General features: G+C 32.7%; 1 protein-coding gene across 12 annotated transcripts in view; it reads left to right on the plus strand.

Annotated features, from left to right (window-relative positions):
• Positions 1-17,677, plus strand: part of LOC143233275 (septin-7-like) — a 75,857-nt gene extending 58,180 nt beyond the window's left edge. For all 12 annotated transcript variants that reach the window (XM_076469369.1, XM_076469371.1, XM_076469375.1 and 9 more), the window contains 11 exons: positions 366-472; positions 4,491-4,591; positions 6,087-6,218; positions 6,383-6,500; positions 7,797-7,889; positions 8,915-9,011; positions 9,844-9,895; positions 10,182-10,295; positions 12,589-12,724; positions 12,968-13,131; positions 15,306-17,677. In XM_076469369.1, the coding sequence (XP_076325484.1) occupies positions 366-472; positions 4,491-4,591; positions 6,087-6,218; positions 6,383-6,500; positions 7,797-7,889; positions 8,915-9,011; positions 9,844-9,895; positions 10,182-10,295; positions 12,589-12,724; positions 12,968-13,131; positions 15,306-15,357 (1,166 nt within the window). In that variant the 3' untranslated portion in view covers positions 15,358-17,677. The remainder of the gene's footprint in view (positions 1-365; positions 473-4,490; positions 4,592-6,086; positions 6,219-6,382; positions 6,501-7,796; positions 7,890-8,914; positions 9,012-9,843; positions 9,896-10,181; positions 10,296-12,588; positions 12,725-12,967; positions 13,132-15,305) is intronic.
• Positions 17,678-22,425: the final 4,748 nt, after the last annotated feature.

Raw genomic sequence — 22,425 nt, forward strand, 5'->3', positions numbered from 1 at the left:
AGTGATTCCAGTCCACATAAAAGCCAAGTTTCCTGATTTGTTAGAATTATTGAAACGTACACTAAGAAACCGACTTTGGGTCTTAGATGGATTATGGAAAGATGTGAAGAGACAAGCGGCGTATTTTGAACATGATAAACTTACTGAAATAGCCTTTTGCAATAGAAACTACACTACAGGGTTTTTATCAAGATTTACGGTCGTAAGGTAGAATAGGACAGAACGTTTCTACGTGGGCTGTAATCATATGGTGAGGGCCTAAAATCGTTTTGATATAATATACTTAATCTTTGTAAATTAAAATGTCGAACTTTTATTCCAAGTGAATCGGTTTGTGTTAATTTTATTTTGTACTTGTGTTCTAGGTGAATCGGGCTTAGGGAAGTCTACCCTTATAAATTCCTTGTTTCTTACTGACATCTACTCCAACGAGTATCCAGGCCCGTCCCAGAGGATCAAGAAGACGGTACAGGTGAAGCAAGTTAGATAGAAGAATATTTGAACAAATGACAAACTTGTGAAAATAGAGATGGACGTGAACTGATAGATGAAAAATGAATGAATGTATAGCTTAAGTATAACTAGTTTTATAGATTACAGGAGAGGTAGTTTTATAAATGGATGTACACGTAGATTACAGGAGAGGTAGTTTTATAAATGGATGTACACGTAGATTACAGGAGAGGTAGTTTTATAAATGGATGTACACGTAGATTACAGGAGAGGTAGTTTTATAAATGGATGTACACGTAGATTACAGGAGAGGTAGTTTTATAAATGGATGTACACGTAGATTACAGGAGAGGTAGTTTTATAAATGGATGTACACGTAGATTACAGGAGAGGTAGTTTTATAAATGGATGTACACGTAGATTACAGGAGAGGTAGTTTTATAAATGGATGTACACGTAGATTACAGGAGAGGTAGTTTTATAAATGGATGTACACGTAGATGACAGGAGAGGTAGTTTTGCAAATGGATGTACACGTAGATGACAGGAGAGGTAGTTTTGCAAATGGATGTAAATATGAAGATCTGAAGATAGAGCTGACATAGAAGTGAAATGAAAGTTGTGTATGAACGTTTCCCGCTAGGTTAGCACAAAGCTTATGAAATTTAAAGTGTATAACCCCAGGTTTGGTTCCTTGTGGGTGACAGAGTGCTGGTAGTTTTACTCAATAACAAATAAGGAAACAAGTATTATTATACGTGTGCCAGTAAATGGTTACGAAAGGTAAGAGTAAACGTAAAGAGATGTCGGGAAGGAAGGTTTGAAAACCTACTATCTTCACTTAAGTGGCATATATTGTCTGAACTGAGCTGGTTTTACGTTCTACAGTAGACGGGCGACCGCGTGACTGGAACACATCACTAAAGGAGGACATTATTGATGACAGCAGTAGTGACGGTGCCTGTCATTCATAAAGTGTATTGCATGAGGTCTTGAAATTATTTATCGTACTTAAAACATTGAAGTCTGTAAACAGAACCCAGAACTTCAGTTTGAATAAATTATTTTTCTTTAATACAGGTGAGAATATGAAGACATATTTTTATTTCACACAATGTATTGTCCTTGGTCTTTATAGCATGTTTCTGTCCTAGACCTTTGTAAGTACTAGAAGTACCAAGTCGCTTTAGAACCAGTGTTACTGCCCTTTAATTAAAGAGGGGGGCACGGCGTATTTCAAAACATTCAAAGAGGTGGTTATTAAGTCTGATGGAATTTAAAATTGTGAACTGTGGAGAATATGCGGAAAGTAATTACCGACGTAAATTAGATTATAAGGACGACAGTAACTAAACTGAAACATTTATGGACGTGGTAATGACAAAGAACATCTCTGTAATGATACACTTTTCTAAAAACTGAAATTTTGAAGTCGCTGGACAAAGGTTACATCGCTTGCAACCTGCAAGATTAAAAAAGCTGTGTGGGTGGGGTCTGAAACTTGTTTGACTCAGTTTTAGTCAGAAATATTTGTCAGACCACTAGAATGAAAACAGAAGTTAATAAATTTGAGTGTCAAGAAGTAGGGTTATGAACGTTTATAAATGTTTACAATATTTGTCGGTTTTAGTATTGTTTAATTGTTACAGCAACTAACATGAACAAAGCGTTTAGAAACACGATGAAGAAATTTTGTTTTCGTAAATAAGTAGTTAAGCATGTTGACATGAACAGAAAACTTTCTATGTATTTTAAACAAAAGAGTTGCTACAAACAATAAATTTTGATATATTGTATACTCATATTTACTTCAATAATCTAACAATGTTGGTGAGTTTAATAAAAAGTGTGACAAGTTTTTATAACGTATATCACAAGTTACGTATTCTCACCCCTTTATCAAAAGTACGACTTTTCAACTCGATATTTGGGGCAGGTGATGCCAAGTGGTCTGCATGTTGGATTGCGAATTGAAAGTTTAAAGGTTCGCTTCCTGGTAATCAGTAAATGATCGCTGTTATAACTCGACAACAAATCATTGGGTAAAAACACTTACGTATTTGTGGGTTTATTTTAGCTTACTGTTGTTTTCCATTTATTTATTTTGGTGTGATACTGGTTAGTGATAACATTTCAAACATAGTGAATTATTAACACTGCCAATGTGGAAATACCAGTACTTCAGTTTTAGGCATATATTTATTCTAAAATTATAAGAGACGATACATGTTTAATGTAATTGGCGTGGCAACAGAAAATAGTTAAATTTGACACGCATGAGTTATAACTTCGTGAAAAAGTTAACATTAAGGGATTAAACCTCGACAGTATGACCGTCTTTTTCTAAGTAGGTTAAATTCTTGGTAACTTCGAGTTGTTTCTTTTCAAATTGAAACACGTAACGAAGAAAATAAAATTGTTTACAGCTATTCACTCAAGATGGCATCGTGAAGAGCCAATTATATTTTAAAACATTATTAATTCCACTTAAGCTGTATATGTATGTTATGTAGAAAGTGAATCAGTTCTCTCAGTTTTTCACACTAGCTGTTGAAATAGGCAAAAATATAAAAGTAGTCAGTAGATGGACGCCCCTAATGAACGACATGAAAAACATTCGATAATTTTAGGCCAGGGACAGAAAAGTATAAAGTGTTTGGAGAAAATGCTAAGACTTAATAACATAACTGACACTCGTTGATTTTTGAGGTTGTAGTATTGTGAATACAATAAGTTTATCCCGTTGTCGAGGGATCCATCTTCAATCGTTATCGATAACTTTTTCGTATTACTAAGTAATGGCGCGTTATTAAAAATTAACATTTATTTCTGGACAAACAACGAAAGCTATCTTTAAGATTAGGACTGAAAATTAACCCAGTAATTAACATATCTAAGAGTTTCTAATACCATAAAACAAAATGATTGAATAGTTAATTACGTGAAGCACAAGATGCTGGTAACCTTCCAAAAGTCCTCAGTTTGGTCTCTTTGGATTTAATTTATCTGGCTTTGAAATGTACTGAAATAAAATATTTAGTTTCTCAAAAAATAGAACTTACAAAAGTGAGTGTATCATTAATATCTGTGTTTTTTCTCTATAATGTTGTATGTATTTTAAAAACGAAAGTGAAAGTTGACTATAAAAATAACATGATTCGAGCTTTAAATCCATCCATGATGTCAAGCTTATGATTTCCTACTGTATATCAAGGAATGACCACAACTGAATGTGTCTTGAACATGTTGACTTCCCAGTCTACATTGCACCTGTGCATCAGGATTAACAGTGTCAATGATCAAAGCAGCTGCTACTCCAACGAAAGTTGTTCATTTTGTTAGCTTTCCATTTTAAAACTGTATATTGGTCTAGTTTAACGGTGACGATGAAAACAGGTTTGTCCTCAAAATTATTTTTTTAAAGTTAGGTTTACGCCAATAGCTGTAAACATTTTTAAACGATACAACTATTTTACTGTGCAGATGCCGAAATAACAAAACAATACCATTTTCTAACCTGGAATCTCACAAACTGTTATAAACAATATATCACACTTTTCTCTCTCTCTCTCTCTTTTTTTTTTTTTTTCCACGTTTACTTGAGCCGCTCCATGTAGCTTGTATTAAGAATACAAACAGCGCCATCTGTGAAATATAAAAGATTAGTTTGCTGGTATTTAATATATTTTTCTTCTTGACATTACTTGTATGAAATATTTCTCAAAATTGGGACAAACTAAACCTGTATTGTTCTCTTGTATATAGATGGAAGAAAAGAGTAAAACTGTAGTTTTAAATTGCAGAATCTGTAGAATTTTATATATTTATATCATTCATAATATAAGAAGTGTTTGGAATGTTGAAAGTTTGCAATTATGACTTTATTGCAGGGGGAATTGTTGCTTTTTTTATTTATTTTAAGTTCATACCCACATTTAAACAAAAGATGGGGAGGGTCATTGGGAAATACAAGTGAACTGGTTTTTCTTGTAAAATGTTAGTACATTTATGATGATAAACCATTTTCATCATCACAGGTTGAAACTAACAAAGTGTTCTTGAAGGAAAATGGAGTAAATCTAACTCTTACTATAGTAGACACTCCAGGCTTTGGAGATGCAGTGGACAATAGTGAATGGTAAGTGTAATGTGCAAAGTGAGACTGGTAAGAAGTCGAATGTCAAACGTTTTAGTAGTTTATATATGTTAAATAAATTCATGATGTCAGCAAAATGGATAGGTTAAAGAAATCTTGATACAAAACAATGAAAACCCTATAACATGAGCACTTTTGAAAGGTGGACCTTTCTTCTTCAAGGGCAAACATGGAATATTTTTACTCTTAATTTTTCATTTTGGTTAATATATTATTAGAACATTACTTGGAAGATTTTAAGGTCTGTATTATTATTTTCTACTGCTTTAATATAACTCTCTAAATGTTGTTTTCTGGTTGGTGGAGATGTCCACAAAGACTTTTCTTCAGAGTTTGGTGTATGTTAATTTTCAGTTAGGTGGGGTTTGTTGTAAAAAAATTAGCAAAGTTTTAGTTTTCCAAAAAATTCATCAAGGTTAGAAAGAAGTTTGGGTTCATAAAAATAGCTTTTATTTGGGCAAAAGTTGAGACCTTTACCAACTTCTGCTTCAGAGAGTGTGTGTGTTTTTCTTTTAGCAAAGCCACAAAAGCTATCTGCTCAGCCCACCGAGGGGAATCGAACCCCTGATTTTAGCGTTATAAATTCGGAGACATACCGCTGTACTAGCGGGGGGGACTGTGCTTCAGAGAGAGTTTTATCTGAAAAATTAATAATGTTAGAGATTTTTTGGAAGTGTTTATCATTATCTGTAAGTTTTATAAGGTCTCTGTTATTTTCATTGGATTTGTTAGTTTAAGAAGGATTATGTGTCAGCTGATGAAACGTTTTCAAACTGTTCATTGTGAGATAGAGGGATTTTGATAGCATTTTGTAGAGTGCTTGATGTTATGGTGGTTTATTTATGAAAGAGAATTCAAAATAATGTTATTAGAAGCACTTTTTGAATTGGTGTTATTGGTTGGAAACAGGTTATTTTTTTTAGAAGGAATGTTATCAGTTTTTTTTTCTGTTCTTATTCTTCCAGTGAAGGATTGTTCAGCTGATAACAGTGGGAATTTTATTTGTTGATACTATCGACAGAACATTTTAGTGATATTCACGAGTCCTAAGATGTTTTCAAGGATATGTTTCAGAAGTTCTAATAATGTGCTCCTATTGTTATTGGTGCTTCTAATGCAAGAAATTGAGGTTTGTTTTGGTTTTTTTATATTATAAACTATTGGCAAACTGAAGAAGGAAGGTCCACCTTTTGAAAGAGCTTGAGTTATAGGTTTTTTATAATTTGTGTTGAGATAAGTAATATTCTGATGGATCTGAAATTTTTAGATGAAGTATGTATATAGTAACATAGTATCCAAAAGGGTTAAAGAACATGTAAAGATTGATATTTAAAACAGTGCAAAGTTTTACATGTATTGTTAAAGTGGTGCACCATGTAAATCGGGAATGTTTCTTAGCTGGCTGTTCTGTCAATAGTAAGACTGTAGAAGAACAGGTTCTACTTCTAAGCTGGTATTTTATTTATTCTCTACATAGTTGGCAGCCTATTGTAGACTTCATAGACAGTAAATATGAAGACTTTTTGAATGCAGAGTCACGAGTTCATCGTACAAGTATTACAGACTCACGAGTCCACTGTTGTCTTTATTTCGTCAGTCCTGGGCATGGGTAAGGTTTACCAAATTTATTATTATGCAGCAGTGAAAATGATTCAGTTTCTTTAATTTTTTTAACAGCTAAATATATAACATAAAAAAAGTTTGAAATAGATTTCAAAGAAATAAAAAGTATATGTACTGTAAATAAAAAAGGTTGTTTTATATTTTTTATAGTTTGAAGCCCTTAGATATAGAATTCATGAAGAGATTACATGAAAAAGTTAATGTTGTTCCCCTCATTGCTAAAGCTGATACGATGACCCCTGAAGAATGTAACCAGTTTAAAAGGATAGTAAGTATTCTAGTCATGTGCTCATAGACTTTGTATCTTTAACCTAACGTGCAGAAGTATCACTTAGTTAAAGAATGAAAGGAAGTGAAATTAATGTGAAAGTGACATCTTGAAAAACAATGAGCGATAAAACAGTATATCTGATTCTTAGTCTTGTGCATTATCCTTCAGTATTTTTCATAAACTAAGGACACTGATTTTACTGTGTCACTAGAAAGTATAGTTTCCACAGGGTGGAGCCTGTCTGGACTGGTTTAGTTGGTTTCAAATGGGGAAATTGCTGAGTTTGTATGAACATAACATTGTTTGTTTTGACAAGAGTGTGTGAGAATGAATCATGTAAAAAGAATCAGTAACACTCATGTCTACTATATTAATGTTTCTTTAAACTTTCAGATTGGAAGTTAAAATTTTCTGAGGTGAATTACTGGATTTTCAGTCCAATGCCAAGAAGTTATCGTGTAGTGATTAGTATGTCTTGCATGTAACCTAAGGGTCCATTGTCACAAAATGATGCTTAATAATTTGAAGATATGTTTTATAAGAGTAATGGCCAATTACAGTAGCTATAAAGAGTTGGTAGTAGGTGCTGTTTACTAGCTACCTTCTATTTAGTCTATATGTTCTAAATTACAGATGGCTGGTACAAGTAGCCCTTGTGCATGTTTGTGTGAATCTCTGAAGAAAAGAAAAAGTGAATAAATGTTACAATCAAATTCTAGTCACTTTATTATATATTATTGGCACTTTAGTCAGGAATTTTAATGAAATTTACCTATTTAGAAGGAACCTCAATTACGTTTTTCTGTAATATCATTTCATTATTTACTCAGTTGATAAGATTGTAGTGAGTTACAAAAATCATTTTAGAAATTAGAATGACAATCAGGATTTCATTATTATTTTAAATAAAGAAAACATTTCAAATCACTACAGATTCTGTATTACTTTATTATATAATGAAATTCTGTTAGTTATGAGTGGTGAGATAGAAAAGACACGTTTCTGATTACGCTCACAAACCCTATGTTAGAGTTGTGCTCTGTCTGGTGTTGGACTCTCAGCAAGCTGATAAAAACAGCTGTCACATAACTATTATAAATTTCACATGGTTCTTGGTATCTCAATGATGATAATATATTTGTTATTTTAGACTGCCTGTCTTTAATACAAGAGTAAAAGTATATAAACTTTTCTTTTTCAAATATTTATATTTAATTGCTTAATATTTCTACATGCAAGACACAAAGTTGGTATGGTAACTTATGTAAACAAATTCATGTTTGATGTATTCAGGTACTTAATGAAATTGTCCAAAATAAGATCCGAATCTATGAGTTTCCAGATTGTGAGGAAGAAGAGGAAAATAAACTTCAGAAGTCCATGAAGGTTAGTTGAAACACAAGTTATTAAAAACTTGGAAACTTGACAATCTATAAGTTATGACAGTTCATTGTAATTCTATTGTTTCTGCTATGTAATTACAGTATATAAGATTTTAACTAAGAAATTATGCTCAAAAGAAATAATTAAAAATGACTTGAGGTTTTAGTATATTAAAGGGTATTAATTGCTCATGTAATCTAATCAAGGACTTTTGTAACAATACTTCAATCTACAAAATAGCCCAAAAGTTAGGTCTAATTTCCTATCAAAGAAGGGTCACTTGTCAAAAACACTTTTTAATTTTGTCTTTAGATAAAAGACCACTCAAGTCATGACAGCTTAATACGTTTCATATGACATTTCAGAAATAATTAAAATATTGCATACCCTACTAACATTTTGAGTTAATCCTTGCATATTTTACAGTATTATAATTTACATCTAGGTGCAGTCTCTCTTATATTGTAAATTACATTTGGGGCAGCCCACTCTCAGAAATGGGGAAAAAAAGTATTATTCTATGAAAAATTAAGTAGGAACTGAAATTTTCTTTTAAGAATACAAAATTCACCTCTAGATAGTTTTGTGGTTTACATAATTGGATCTTTAGGTGACCTTTTTATGAGCTATAATACATTATGGTGTTTGAGTCTTTCAAATAGTGCCTACTGTTCTAACTTAAAGGTTGTATTTCTTTTAAATTTGCTGTTAAAAGTTTCTTTACCACCAATATGGTGTTCTTGTATATAAGTTCAATTTTTTTGTCACATATCATAGATCTAAAACAGTCCTAGAAATTGTTCAGTTACCCTTGTAGCATTCATTTCAGATGTACTTCAAATACTACGTTGAAATAGGTTACTTACAGTTATTAAAGAAAGTTTCACAAAAATGCTTATCTTATAATACACTCATAAAGTTTGAATTCTCGGACATGCAGTTGTCATTGTTTCCTTAGGTACTACAATATGAAACATAATCAGTTTTTCATTCCTCATACCTTCATATATGAGAAATTCTGTCTCTAGGAACGAGTACCATTTGCTGTAGTAGGAAGTAACATGGTAATAGAATGCAACGGTAAAAGAATTAGGGGTCGAAGATATCCCTGGGGGATTGCAGAAGGTGAGTGTTTTTTCTTGTATTCTATTTTAGAGTAATTGAGGTTTGAAGACTGAGAAATCAAGTACAGTGTACTTTATTTCATATTTTGTATTCCTGTATTTTAGTTTCAAAAGTTGATTATTGGTTTCATAGTGTAAAAACTCTGCAAGGCTAAAATGTGTTAAAGTGTAAGATGTTTATTTTAGAATTTAAGTGTGGAATTAGTTTAGTTGTTAAATGAAATTAACCCTTAAACTATATTTTGGTAATCAGTAACATACTTTATAACCCACAAACCTTCATTCATTGGTCAGTAGAATTACTAATGTAATTTTCTCTCATTGATGCTGTGATTACTTCACCTGCTGTGGAACAAGGTTAGATTGCTGGTTTGGTTAATTCTTTTGAATAGAACTAACAATTAATTCATAATGTTAGAAAAACATTTAGGTTCAAGCAGTCATGACAGAAGGAAAATATAAGCTCTACAACCCAAGCACTTTCAAAAGTGCATGGATTATAAGGTTCTTATTTTATTTCTAGCAAGAATTAATAATAGATATAAATAAATTTATAACTGGCATTAAAATTAAAACTAGTGTTTTGTTATTAATTTGTTCCATAAAAATCTGATTTGTAAATGGCCTAAATAAAATTGACAAAAATTACAGTTTGCCTGCTTAATGTTATTTACCCCATAATCATTGTTCAATAAAAGTGATCACACAGGCCTATTCCACCACTACTGTGTTTCTTGTATCTCAGCTAGCCTGATATTGGGTGATGTGACCTTTTCTCCTCTGCTCTCACTAATGGGTTCTTAGGATTATCATTTATTTTTTATTTTTTGTAGTGGAAAACATGGAGCATTGTGATTTTCTTGCCCTCAGAAACATGTTGTTAAGGTGAGTTTGACACAGGAAAACAAATTATTGGAGAAGTTCACAATACTCAAGATAAGTGTACTTGGTCAGTTAATGGCATCACAAGAGTTTATTGTTGTAATCTAAAAAATAACGTTTTTATACTATATCAGGACAGGTTTATGTGGATATTGGAATTAAAGATAGCAAATAATTGTTTATGTAGGACTGATATTTGTTTTTATCAATGTAGCATATAATTCTATATTTCTGTCTATAGAAAAAAGTTTGTTCAAACACTACTGTATGAGACTGATTCCTTTTGTAGAACTCACATGCAAGACCTGAGGGACGTAACAAATAATGTTCATTATGAAAATTACCGATGTATGAAACTGGCAGGAGTTGGTGCTGATGGTAAACCAGGTGCTGTAGCCAACAAGTGAGTTTTTGATGTTCATGCTGCACCTGGACAAATATTACATCTTATTAATTAACACAGTTATAAATCTGTGTGCCACTGTTAGCATGAAAATATGTCCAAAGTAGCTGCTACTATAACAAGGTGTTTATGATACAAGCAGTAATCTAAAAATGTGAGATTCTCGTAACTTTAAACGTTGGATAGTCGTCTTAACTTAAAGATAATTTGACTGTACCAAGGTAGTTAAACCCTGGTTTTTCTTATGAGAAGATTTATGTACAGTTAGCATGCATATGGTGAAAATGAGTGACAGACAAATTTAATGTATTATGTTTTAATGATGTTATTTCAAGGTAAATATTGAAATATACGTACTAGTACTCAACAGTGTAAGATTAGTTTACTTACTCAGCCTAGTTTGACTTGCATGGAAGTTGAAGAAAAATATCTTTTCTGATATGTTATTAAAACCATCTTTTTATAAATTTATATATAAATTACCTTGTATACTTATGAGACTGCATAGTAGTTAAGAATTTGCCTGTTTACACAAGGGCTTTTTACACTAGCTTTTTTTAATTTTGACCTGAGACACTAGAGGGAAGGCTGCCAATTCTTAATTCTATAATTGAAGTGTTTCAAAGAACACAACTGTTTTGCAGCAAGAGGATGGAAACCATGAACCCTAAGATTCACATTCATTGTCTGTGGCATGAAACATCTGGCTGCATATCTTACACAACTTCAAATCTTCACCCTATTAAAAATTATAAGAAGACACAAAAAACAAACCAATGTATTCAAAATGACTCTTTAGGAAAGGCATAAAGAGTATTCTCTTTCCAAAAAGACTCAAGCTTTTGAGTTGGCTTCTAGATTTTACTGTCACTAGGTAACCAGGTGCTATTAACATCAGTATTTAATCTTTAGTCACAAAATAATGGTTGTAGTAGTTTCCCTTTTCTATCATTTGATGGATCTTTTTTTTTATTTGGTAAATGTTAAGGAACACGTTATATTTCTTCAACTTGCAAGTGTTGCAACTTTCGTGAGTTTTAGGCATAACTCCAGTCAAGAGTTATTTATTTTCTAATTTCTCTTAATATCTCTCAAAGATTCAAAACTGGCTGACTGTTGTTAACAGACTTATTGGACATTTTATATCATTGCAATGTTGTTTTCAAGCAGATACATGTCAAGTGTTTAAATTTTTCATACCATTTAAGTAAGAAGAGAAAGCAAGCAACAGACCGTAGTCAAGTTTAACCTTAGAGTTGTCTTACTTTCACAGCTCTGTCTTGTTAGATGTAACTGGTTAGGGAGTAACAGGGACATTATTCTACATATAATCATTAAGATAAACATCTTAATTGTGTTGTTGTTTTCTGTGTAAGTTTTAAATACCCCAAATAATGTTATATGCATAAAAATAAGGTATTGTATTTATGCAAAACCAAAATTTATTAAAGTTCTATCTCTCACATTATAGTTGTTAAAAACTGTCATTCAGGTTTTCTTCTCTCAATAAATTAACTTTAAAAATCCAAATCTGAGCCACATTTAAAGACAGTGGTTTTTTTCTTTACTTTTACTGGTTTTCAACTAATTTCTTTGAGCAACACAGCTGAGCATTATACTAACAGTCCTGTTATTGGCATGTACACCTGACAAGTAGTTCAAACATGTTGTAAAGTTCAACTTTTGTTATTTGTACTGATCGTTGCTAGTTATTGCCAACAATGGATATCAAACACCTGTATGGTGTCCTGGTAAGTTCTTTTTTGTTATCTCCATGTGTGTGCTATCATTTTGTTAAGAGACAAAAAGCTTTTATGAAGAAAATGTTTTCTAACTTATGAACCTGTTTGACAGGTTTCAGATGCTAACTTTCAGATTCTTAGAAGCAATTGTCCAGTTAAGTGTAGCCTCAACATTTTTTTGAATGCTGTTAAATCTGTAATTTTTTTTTATCACCTCTTTTTGTATAGTAAATTAACTGCATGTTGATTTTTGTTTATTACATTTTCATTTACATATTGTTTTGAAAGGTATGTTACAAGTCTTGCTACATTTCCTGTCTTTAGTTTGGAAATACAGCATAAAATATTAATACAAAGAAACAAATGTATCGTTTCTAAAGTAACCTACTTCTTATAACATGTAAATGTTTTTTAATGTTCCACATTATCTTCTGAAAATCAAGTACACTTGATTTATTAGTCTGTTATCTAAAAAGTATTGTGAAGGTTTCAGTTGGCCAAAAACAGTTCTTCTTAAAGTTTCATAAAAATCTCATCATTTACTGAAACAGGAACCCACTAGCCCAGATGGAAGAGGAGAAAAAAGATCACGAGACAAAGATGAAGAGAATGGAAAGAGAGATGGAACAAGTCTTTGATATGAAAGTTAAAGAAAAAATGAATAAACTGAAAGACTCGGAAGCAGATGTAAGTCAAAATCTATAAGATCAGTAGTGATTCATAGTTAATTACAAGTGTTATATCAGACCTTTTTAATAGTTTAACCATACATCGCAGGTTTGCTATAACAAAAAGTTACCCATGAATGGTTGTTTGTCACGTTTCCTTTTTAAATGTTAGTTGGTATAGATCATTTTGTCAATAGATGAGTAAAAATATTTAAAACGTGTCGCTTTTAATTACTCTATTTATGTACATTCTCTACCACAGCTTAATCGTAGGAGTGAACAGATGAAAAAAACACTAGAGCAGCAAAAACAGGAACTCTATCAGAAACGAAAGGAATTTGAAAAAGAAAGAACTGCGTTTGAGTTAGCCAACAAAGATATAGACGAGACTCTCCGAAAGCTGGCTCTAGACACTAACTCTAAAGAGTAAGTGTGCCATGCCACTATATCAAATTCAGGTTGATAGACACTATTCATTTGTTAATATTGATTTAATCAGAGAAGTTGAGGTTAACCAGTTTACTGATATACTAGCTTAAACATGAAAACATTAACAGCATGTGAAAAAGCAATGTTCAACAGAGGCGGGAACAATCGGAATAAAGTAATTTATTTACCTTCTACCATTCTAGGAAGCTTCCAAATGTTTGTATTTTAATTGTAAAATGAAAGATGCTTTTAGTGATTAAAGATTTAAATTTTGTGAATTATTTAAAACAAGATCTCTCCAAGTATCACCAACATTATCCAACTTTCTAACAATTGCTACATGCTGTGATGGGAGAAATACACCATACGTAACTTTATTTCTGGAAATATGTACACATTAAATGAAATAAGTTACTTTTATAAAAATCTCTGGTTTACCATGTTGTAAACAGGCACTGGAATGTGGAAAATTATATTGCTGGTATTAAAATAGTACATTTGCAAGAGAATGGTAATAGTGTAATAACACAGATGGTGGTATATATATGTTATTTTTTGTTTAGATGTAATAAACAGACTAATATATCTCTTTCAGCTGGTATCTTCTTATTAAAAAAAAAAACAATCAAAGAGGAATATTAGAAGATAAATCATAGTAATAGCATATGGATAAAAAGTGAGGTTTTGAATACATTTGAAGATAATGATTTTCTAGTAAGTAAAGCATCCCATCTATTATTATTCATTTACTGATAGTACCTTCTTAATTTGCAGTATACGGTGTATGCCTAATTTTAGATGTCTTATTGTAGAGGGTGTTCAGAAAGTCACTGTGCAGTTTTAAAAGCAGCAATAACAGCATTCATTCAGTCTATTTCAAGCCAGTAACTGACAGTGGTGTTTAGAAACAAAATAAGAAGGATCCAAGCCTGTATTGATACCAATGGGGGTCACTTTCAACATTGTTTATAATTGTTATTCATATTTACCTCCTGTATTCTATATTGAAACATGTCTGTTAATATAAGTGCACAGTGACTTTCTGAACACCCTGTATTATTTTGTTTAGATACTTCTATAAATCCTGCTTCTGTTATGTAAACATCTGAACAAAGTGTACCATAATCTTGGTTTTGTAATATGTGAATTAAGTAAGAGTTCAAAAGATTTGCAAGATTGTTAAATGATCTGGAACTGAAGGATAACAACCTAAAGAAAAGATGTCAGTTTCCTCTGAGGTTACAGAATATGTACAGTACTAACAGGCTCTGTGGTACCATTGTTATAAAAGAAAAACACTGAACTAGATGAAAAATAAAATGTAATTAGTGGCACACTTTGTATTATTACCATAATGATAAACAAACACACTTAGGTTTAGTAAAGGCTAAGAACCATATCTCAAAATCAGTATCTGTTTATGACAGATACAAAACTACTGCACCTCATATGTGGTCTTTGAGGTCCAGGTATGAGGGAAGTGTGACTTTGAGTTTATGGTTTGAATAACCTTTGTAGAGACTTCTTGCACAAAGTTTTTTGTCATGGATATTAAGAAGAGTATGGTCATAAAGGTATTACATGATTGAAAATATAGTCCAGTTTGGTTAACCTTAATAAAGTATTATTCTATTACCAACAAAATTTCAGGTACCTCTCTCAAGTAACGGGGCCTGGCATGGCCTAGCGCGTTAAGGCGTGCGCTTCGTAATCTGAGGCTGAGGGTCGCGGGTGATTGGGTTCGAATCACCGTTGCACCAAACCTGCTCGCCTGTTCAGCTGTGGGAGCATTATAACGTGACAGTCAACCTCACTATTCGTTGGTAAAAGAGTAGCCCAAGAGTCTTACACTGCTAAATTAGGGACGGCTAGTACAGATAGCCCTCGAGTAGCTTTGTGCAAAATTCCAAAAAACAAACAAACTCTCAAGTAACAAAAATTGAACTGATGTTAAAATCTGTTGAATAGGTGAAGAAAGTGTAAAAAAAAATTATATGCTATTGGTCTTTTTGAAACAAAGTATGAGCCCTCTTATACAAACATGGCAAATTTCAGTGATGAAAATTTTATATTAAAATAAAATTAGACAAAAATACCAGTGCATTTTCATGGAGTTAAAGTAGCATAGTTTCCAAAAAAATCTGTGATTGTTTTACTTTTTTTTTCAACAGACATTTAGATGGAAAAGAGAAAAAGAAAGAAAAGAAGAAGGGTCTCTTCTAGCTTCTGTAAAATGTGACCTCCAGTAATGGTGCTTGGCTCCAATTTACATCACTACATCTGGATGGATATCTGTTCATCTCTCTAGCCTAATGATGATAAATTATTTTCAAGATCATGTACTTCATATGAATTACTTAATGGGGTGATATTTAGAATGAGATCATGCAGAGCGAGCATGCAAGTACTGACACAGCTGGATTTCAAAATGACTCTTGGAGTTAAAGATGTTACTGCTGTTCAGTAAGTTTGTGCAAAAGCTAGGTTTGTTCAAATCAGAATTATAATCATTCTATACCATGTACATAAATGTATTTGTATCAATGTTTTGAGTCGTTGTCTGGTGAAGTTTATTAGAGTTCACCTACATTGGTTGTAATATTTTACCTTCATTCATAAACTTTGTAAATCAAGATGAATTGTGTACAGCATATCATCACAATTTTTAGTACGTGTTACCTCTGCTTTCTTTTTACCTCAGATCTTTTGTGTCTACCTACCTTCATCTGTATGTTTCATGTGACACATACAAGGTTCTGTAAGCTTTGCGAGACGTAGGTGTAAAACCATAAAATAAAAATGTATCATGTGATATTTGTAAAATATACATGCAATTAAATACTATGTCTCACATATTTGATATAAATTTTCAGATTTAGTCTTGCAAGCATTGGTGGTTAATCTGTTCTTGTAGACAACCTGCATGTATCATTGGAAGAATCTCTGCATGCTGTCTTCCATTTCTTTAGTTTAAAATTAATATTTAACAAATCACTCCTTTGCCTATACTGACACAATTCTTAAACTTTAGAAATTAGTGTCAGGCCAATTTAAGCATTGAGAATGAATAAACATTTTATGTGCATTTTTGCCACCCATGTACTCGTCTTCATTAGTAGATAGTTGCATGTTTACACGGTGCCAGTTTTTTGATGCTTAATATGTTGAAATTGAACGAGTTAAAATCTAACATCTAGAAAGAAATTAATTGTATTGAAAAGTGATAGATATTGTGTGAGAATTGTTTCAGTGTAAAACCTTTGTGATATTGAGAAAAAGTTTAAATCTATCCATTTGAATACTTCACACAAAAATTTTAGTTAGGGTTGAGAAATATGACCACAACTTTTCAACACAATACAGCATTACATTGAAGGTATACACGAGGGTTAAAATTAACTATTGCAAACAGAAAGGTACTTGTCTTTTCTCTTTATCCCTGCATTAACTAGCTTAAAGTATACATCAAACAATCTCTCATTGTCAGAAATGTAGGTCTTGTTACCAATTCCCTGAATTAGAGTTCTCATTACATAATTTTTTTTTAATAGATGTTCAACATTTGTAACAAAATTAGATAAAAAGTTGATTTATATAGATTAGACCATGATAGGCTGCGAGTCCTAAGTTAACAACTTATGATTTTCTAGTAAAATAAACCAGCTTGAATTGACTTAGAAAACTGATTATTTTTAGATGTCTCTAGTGGTTTAGTTCAGAAAGGCTGCCTCTGCCCAGTATAATTAAATTTCTGTGTGACAGTAGTTTCTGTGTTTTTATGAAGGAAAAAAATACAGTATTCAGTTTTTCTGCATGCCCCAAAGCTGTGTACTATGTTACCAGAAGTCTGATTAACAATTATTAATTAATGTTGTGATGGTAAAGAAATAGATATTATTTGGTAAGTGTAATGATTACAAAAAACAAGAGGTTAATTAATTTTTGCATCAAGTTTCCATATAGCCCTCCCCCCTTTCTCAGTACACAGACATGTAAAACCTTGGACAGCTAACAACCAGACAGGGTAGCCAATTTGTTTATTTTGAAATTAACTACATGATTCAAAATTAAACATTCAACTAATTTCTTCAAATCTGGCGAGAAAAACTTTGAAGGGGTGCTAGAGCCAAGAAACAAAAGTTTTAGTATTAACGGGCTCAACCCAAGTCTAGATCTACTTTACCTAAGTATCAAAGTATTTTTCAATATTCCTTTAAAATTGATAACTGAAAGTAAGTTAATGAAACTCCTTAAAGTACAATAAAAAGTAATCAGAATGGAGTTTTTTTGTTTTGTGTGGTATAAGTGGTAACATTATCACTGTACTGATCGAAAGAATGTGCAGAGCTGGTAAAGTATAACATTAATTTTATAACATTTGTATTAAACATATATTGTTAGGTAAAAAGTATGTTATTAATAAACATCAAGTGTTTTATCTCATTAGTTTTATGACATAGTAAGACTTGTACTTAAATGCAGGTCAGAGGCTCTGTTTAGAAAATTTCATAAAATAAAACTTACAACCAAGTTTCCTGTCGAACTGAGCAAGCGATTGTTTATCATCTTTCTTAACCAAAGTTCACTGATAGAAATGTCATACCACGTAAAACAATTTGGCATACATTAATTTGATTAAGCCTTGAAAACAAAGTCAAGGTGAGATAAGCAAAGGCTCTTTAATAATTGCCTGCTAAAAGATGATGTAATTTTCCCTAGTGACAAATAATTTCTACCAGTGTTACTTTAGTATTTCATAAAATAACCATTTTGTGCTTACTCTACAGAGCATTACAGTTAAATGAACTTATGCAGAATCTGGCTCAATATCTTATGGCCTGTTTGAAAGATAACTAGTCTGTATTTTGAATATTGGAACATCAGTCAAAATTCTAATTTTTAGTGATCATCTTAGCACTCGCTGTAGTGAAGAGTTAGAGCCCCATATGACATGGCTTAATTGTCAGGGTATTTAATTTGATATTTCAAATCACATTACTGAATGTGATGATGAATTCCACTTTTTCTTGTCTTCAAGTGGGCAGTAGGTGGTGTCAATTAGCTACCTTCTTTCTAGTCTAATACTTAGCAAAAACAAACTAGGTCCTAGACAAATAGCACAGAATGCATCAAGTATACCTAGATTCTTGGTCTTTTATTGGCCATGACTCAGGGCTAGTCAAAAATTTTCTTCACTGTCCTGAAAGGAGTCATAAAGGCAGATTTACTTCAATTGAGTACTTTTCCACACACACAAATCATCACAGTCCTGATTTGAGTATAATGAGCCATTGAATATTTATCTATACACACATACAAATAATTGAATACAATTCCAGTTAGAGTGCTTCTGAAAGGGCATAAATAAATGTTTTATTTCCATTTCTGTACAGAGGTCTTGCATTTTATGTCACTTATTCAATGCTGCTATACGGGACATCAAAATATGCCTTTCAAACATATGAATACAAGATTTGGTAAAGCTTTACACAGTGTTGTAAACATTATCTTTTGCAAAAGAGTGGATCTGAAAACTTACATCTATTATATTTCTTAATATATTTTTCACATCATTGAGAAAATTTGCAACATCTGATAATACGGTATTAAAACAAACATCAATTTCTACCTAAGATCTTGATGTCAACTATGAAAGTACAAACCATGGACCAACTGACTTTCTGATGTAAGTGAAGGACTCCTACAAGATGCAACAGTTTAATACAGTATCAGTAACCACAAAACGAGGAGATGACTTTTACCAATCTTCCTGGGAAGTGTAAATGAATGCTTGTCTTGATCAACTTAGTTTATGGAATTCTTTTCAAACACATTACAAAAGAAAAGGGTATGGTTCAGGAGTGACTTCAGATCACGAAGTATTTTGTATTACTCTGAGATTCATGCTATAATTTATTTCATTCCTATTTTCTTTCCTCGCATCTGCCTTAAAAGATGTAATAATAGATTATACATTCACCTTACAAGAATATCTCTATATTCTTCAGTTTCTTTCCGTACTTCTGGTGCGGTACATCGTGCACGATGGATGGCTCGAGCAATATATTCTCTAAAAATTTGGATGTTCCAAGAAGAGTTGGGTAGACTGCAAGCACGGCCTGCTTCATCTCGTGTTTCATTTGACGCAAATTTCTACAGCAAACTTAGCAATTTGTGTGTCTTTATAACTAAACATTACTTGCTCTCATGGTTTACAGCTAAGGATGCTTCCGTGGCAGCTCGAAGGGACCTTACACTACTCAAGGAACTTGCATTGCATGAAAATCATATGATTAAGGAAGTTGGTACAAAGGCAATGAATCGGCATTTATGGTATTTATCTGAGGTTGCAGTTGGGCTTGTGCTCTTTGATGACTGTGTAACGAATAGCGACAAACTCAAGATAGCCTAGGAGATCCTTTCACGGTATTCATATTTGAGACCAACTCCACGTTTAACAGTTGATGCTGCAAGCAATGCTGTTTCCAGAAAACTTCCAGATTTTTCTACCTCGGCAACGAAGAAAATTTTCTACCATCTGGATAGTAGTAGCGCATTTTTATCATTACCACCGAAAGAGTGGAACGCCTCTGAAGAGTACAAACAAGGAAAGGACAGAGTAAAGAAACTTTTTGTGACAAATGATGCAGCTGAAAGAGGAGTAGCTTTAATTCAACAGTTTACAAACGAAGATCAATTTCAGTATATGATTCAGGTGGCAGAAGAACATCGGCGAACATAATGCGAAGGGGGCAGGCAAGATAAAACTTCAATAAAATAAATTTTTCTTTCAAGTTTTTATGTTTTTGCTAATTGTATAATCAATAAATATTAAATAATTTCTTTAAATAATTTAATAACCATTAACAATGTAATGTAGGGTAAATTTAAGGAAAATAGTGAACTTTGAAATGAAACTTTGTTTATGTTCTTTTCTCATGCAGTGGCACAACTGAGCAAAAAAATTGGGACATTTTAATTTTTATCCTTTATCCACTGACGCACCCTAATGGACACTTTTCTGTCATTTTGTACATGGTCGTTTATCTCATGCTTGAGATCAGTAGCAGTCTTCCTTCTGTCCTGAAGGCTCCATAAATGAAGATACTTAACGTCAATACCATTGGGGTTGGGTGTTCTGCCTTTTCCTTTCCTGTTTCCAAATTTACCTGTCTAGGTCCCATGACCTAGGGTGTACTTGACAGTGTTTGGGGAGTACTTCAAATCTGCAGCAATTTGTTGGAGAGTCCAACCAGCACCACGTAAACCTTTTATGTAAACATGACAACAAAACACTGTTTTTATTAAGGTTTTTTGTGAAGTGTTATTAAATTGATTGATTCTAGCATGTAATGGTACCATATGCTAGCTTCCTTCTATAGAGCTAAGACACTGCATGGGGGACCATGACAGTTATTTCAGATACTAAATTTTATCAGCATGTCCATTCAACCAGAACCTTTAGGACAAACTTTCTTGGTACAAATACGCTGATCCATTAATTAAAGAGCTTAAATTGTTCCTTAAAAAAGCTAGTTAAATGAAAAAACAATTACCATTATAATTGTGTCTTCTTTTTAAGTCCCAGCATGTATAACTAAAACTATGAAAGAAAACAGATCTTATAAACACGATATGCAGGTACTGTTAAGACAAAATTGTAAATATAAACAAATAATACACTTACTTTAAAGGGTGAAGAATTTGCATGTAGATTTAGAAATGTACTAAGGGATGAAAATGAATTGTTTCTGAAAAGAGGAATCACCTTTCATTATGACATGCAGAAGCTCTGATGTCACAGAAGTACCAGTAACAAATGACATTCCTTGTATTTTGGTGAAAACAACTGTCTAAAAGTTGCTGAGTGGCTCTCTTTCTTCTAGTTTGAAGTAGGACACCACCTTGTCCTCCAACATAAATTCAGTTCTTTCAATGTTATGACGTCTTGTAGCCAGCTGCCTGAACTGTCCTTTATGGCTGAAGTAGAGATGTAACCACCCTTCTCTTATTCGTCTTCTCCACTGTCTTGTTCAGCCATTTCCCTTAACTACTGCAGATCCTGAAGAGAATGCACCAGTTCTTAAAGTATTCTCAACAGTCACTTCAGGTCCAATCAAACAATCTCCTTATCCACGTTTCTTGTCGCCTCCTCATCTTAAAAACTGTCAACATTATGGGCTCCATATAGTAAGTTGAAACATCTTGTCATGCTGCCACAATCAATCTTACAGCATCTAAGATACTGCAAAATTCAAATTAGAATAAGTTACCTTTTTCATATACAGTTTCTTTAAGTTGCAGATCACATTTTGGTCCATGGCTTACAAGGTTGAAGCTGTGTTGGGAGGCAAAAACATCATTAATCAAGGCAAATTTGGCCTTCAAAGAACTAGAAAGTAGAGAGTCATAGCCAGAAGCACTATTCATGAAAAACAGAGCTTTCAAAGTCAGTTTATTTGTTATTAGGTAGTTTGCTACAGAAGTGCAAAAGACTTCTGATACTCGTTCACTAACAGCTATTTAATCACTCGTGCCCTGCAGTTTGAATTCCAGTAAACCCCAAGTTGCCTTCTGGATACTTTGTTGTTTGAACACCCTGGGATTCTCCAAATGGTACACAATCATTAACTTCAATCTGAAATCTCCAGAGGTATTACCACAAAGCAAGAAAGTCAACCGGTCCTTCAGGAGTTTGTCATGGCAAAGCAGCTTGATCTTCAGTAGTATAGGTTCTTTGAGGAATTTTCTTCCAAAAATACCATTTCATCAATGTTAAAAACTTGCTGTGGAATGTAATTCTCATTTATCAACTTAAGAAATTCAATTTTAAATTTATCTGTTGGCACGTGCAGCTTCACCATGTCTTACAGCATTTACACTTTCAGCTCTTGCCTTGAATTCATCAATTTCAGTCTTAACTACCAGGCAAGTTTCTCTTCAAACATTCATAGATCTCTCAGGCCTTTTCCCAAATAAATTCAGAACGTATGGAATTGCCTTTCATGTGCTTTTCTCCAATTCAAATCAGCAAACATTTCTTCATTTCACCTATCAATGACCTTTTAAACACCCTGGTTCTTTTATCACTCACACCGTTACTGCCTTGAATTTTTCTTTGTAAGCAAGTATGGTTGAAACAGTTAAAGAAGGGAGCTCATATTCAGCACTAAGAATGTTTGTTCTTACACCTTCATGATGATATGCTTCTTAACAATTTCCTCGTTTTGCTAGACTGTAATGACTTTCTGAGTTTATGGTCAATCACAAAAAAGATCCCTTCTCAAGGAA

This window comes from Tachypleus tridentatus, chromosome 12 (genome assembly GCF_004210375.1).
Source record: "Tachypleus tridentatus isolate NWPU-2018 chromosome 12, ASM421037v1, whole genome shotgun sequence".
In the NCBI taxonomy this organism is placed as follows: domain Eukaryota; kingdom Metazoa; phylum Arthropoda; class Merostomata; order Xiphosura; family Limulidae; genus Tachypleus; species Tachypleus tridentatus.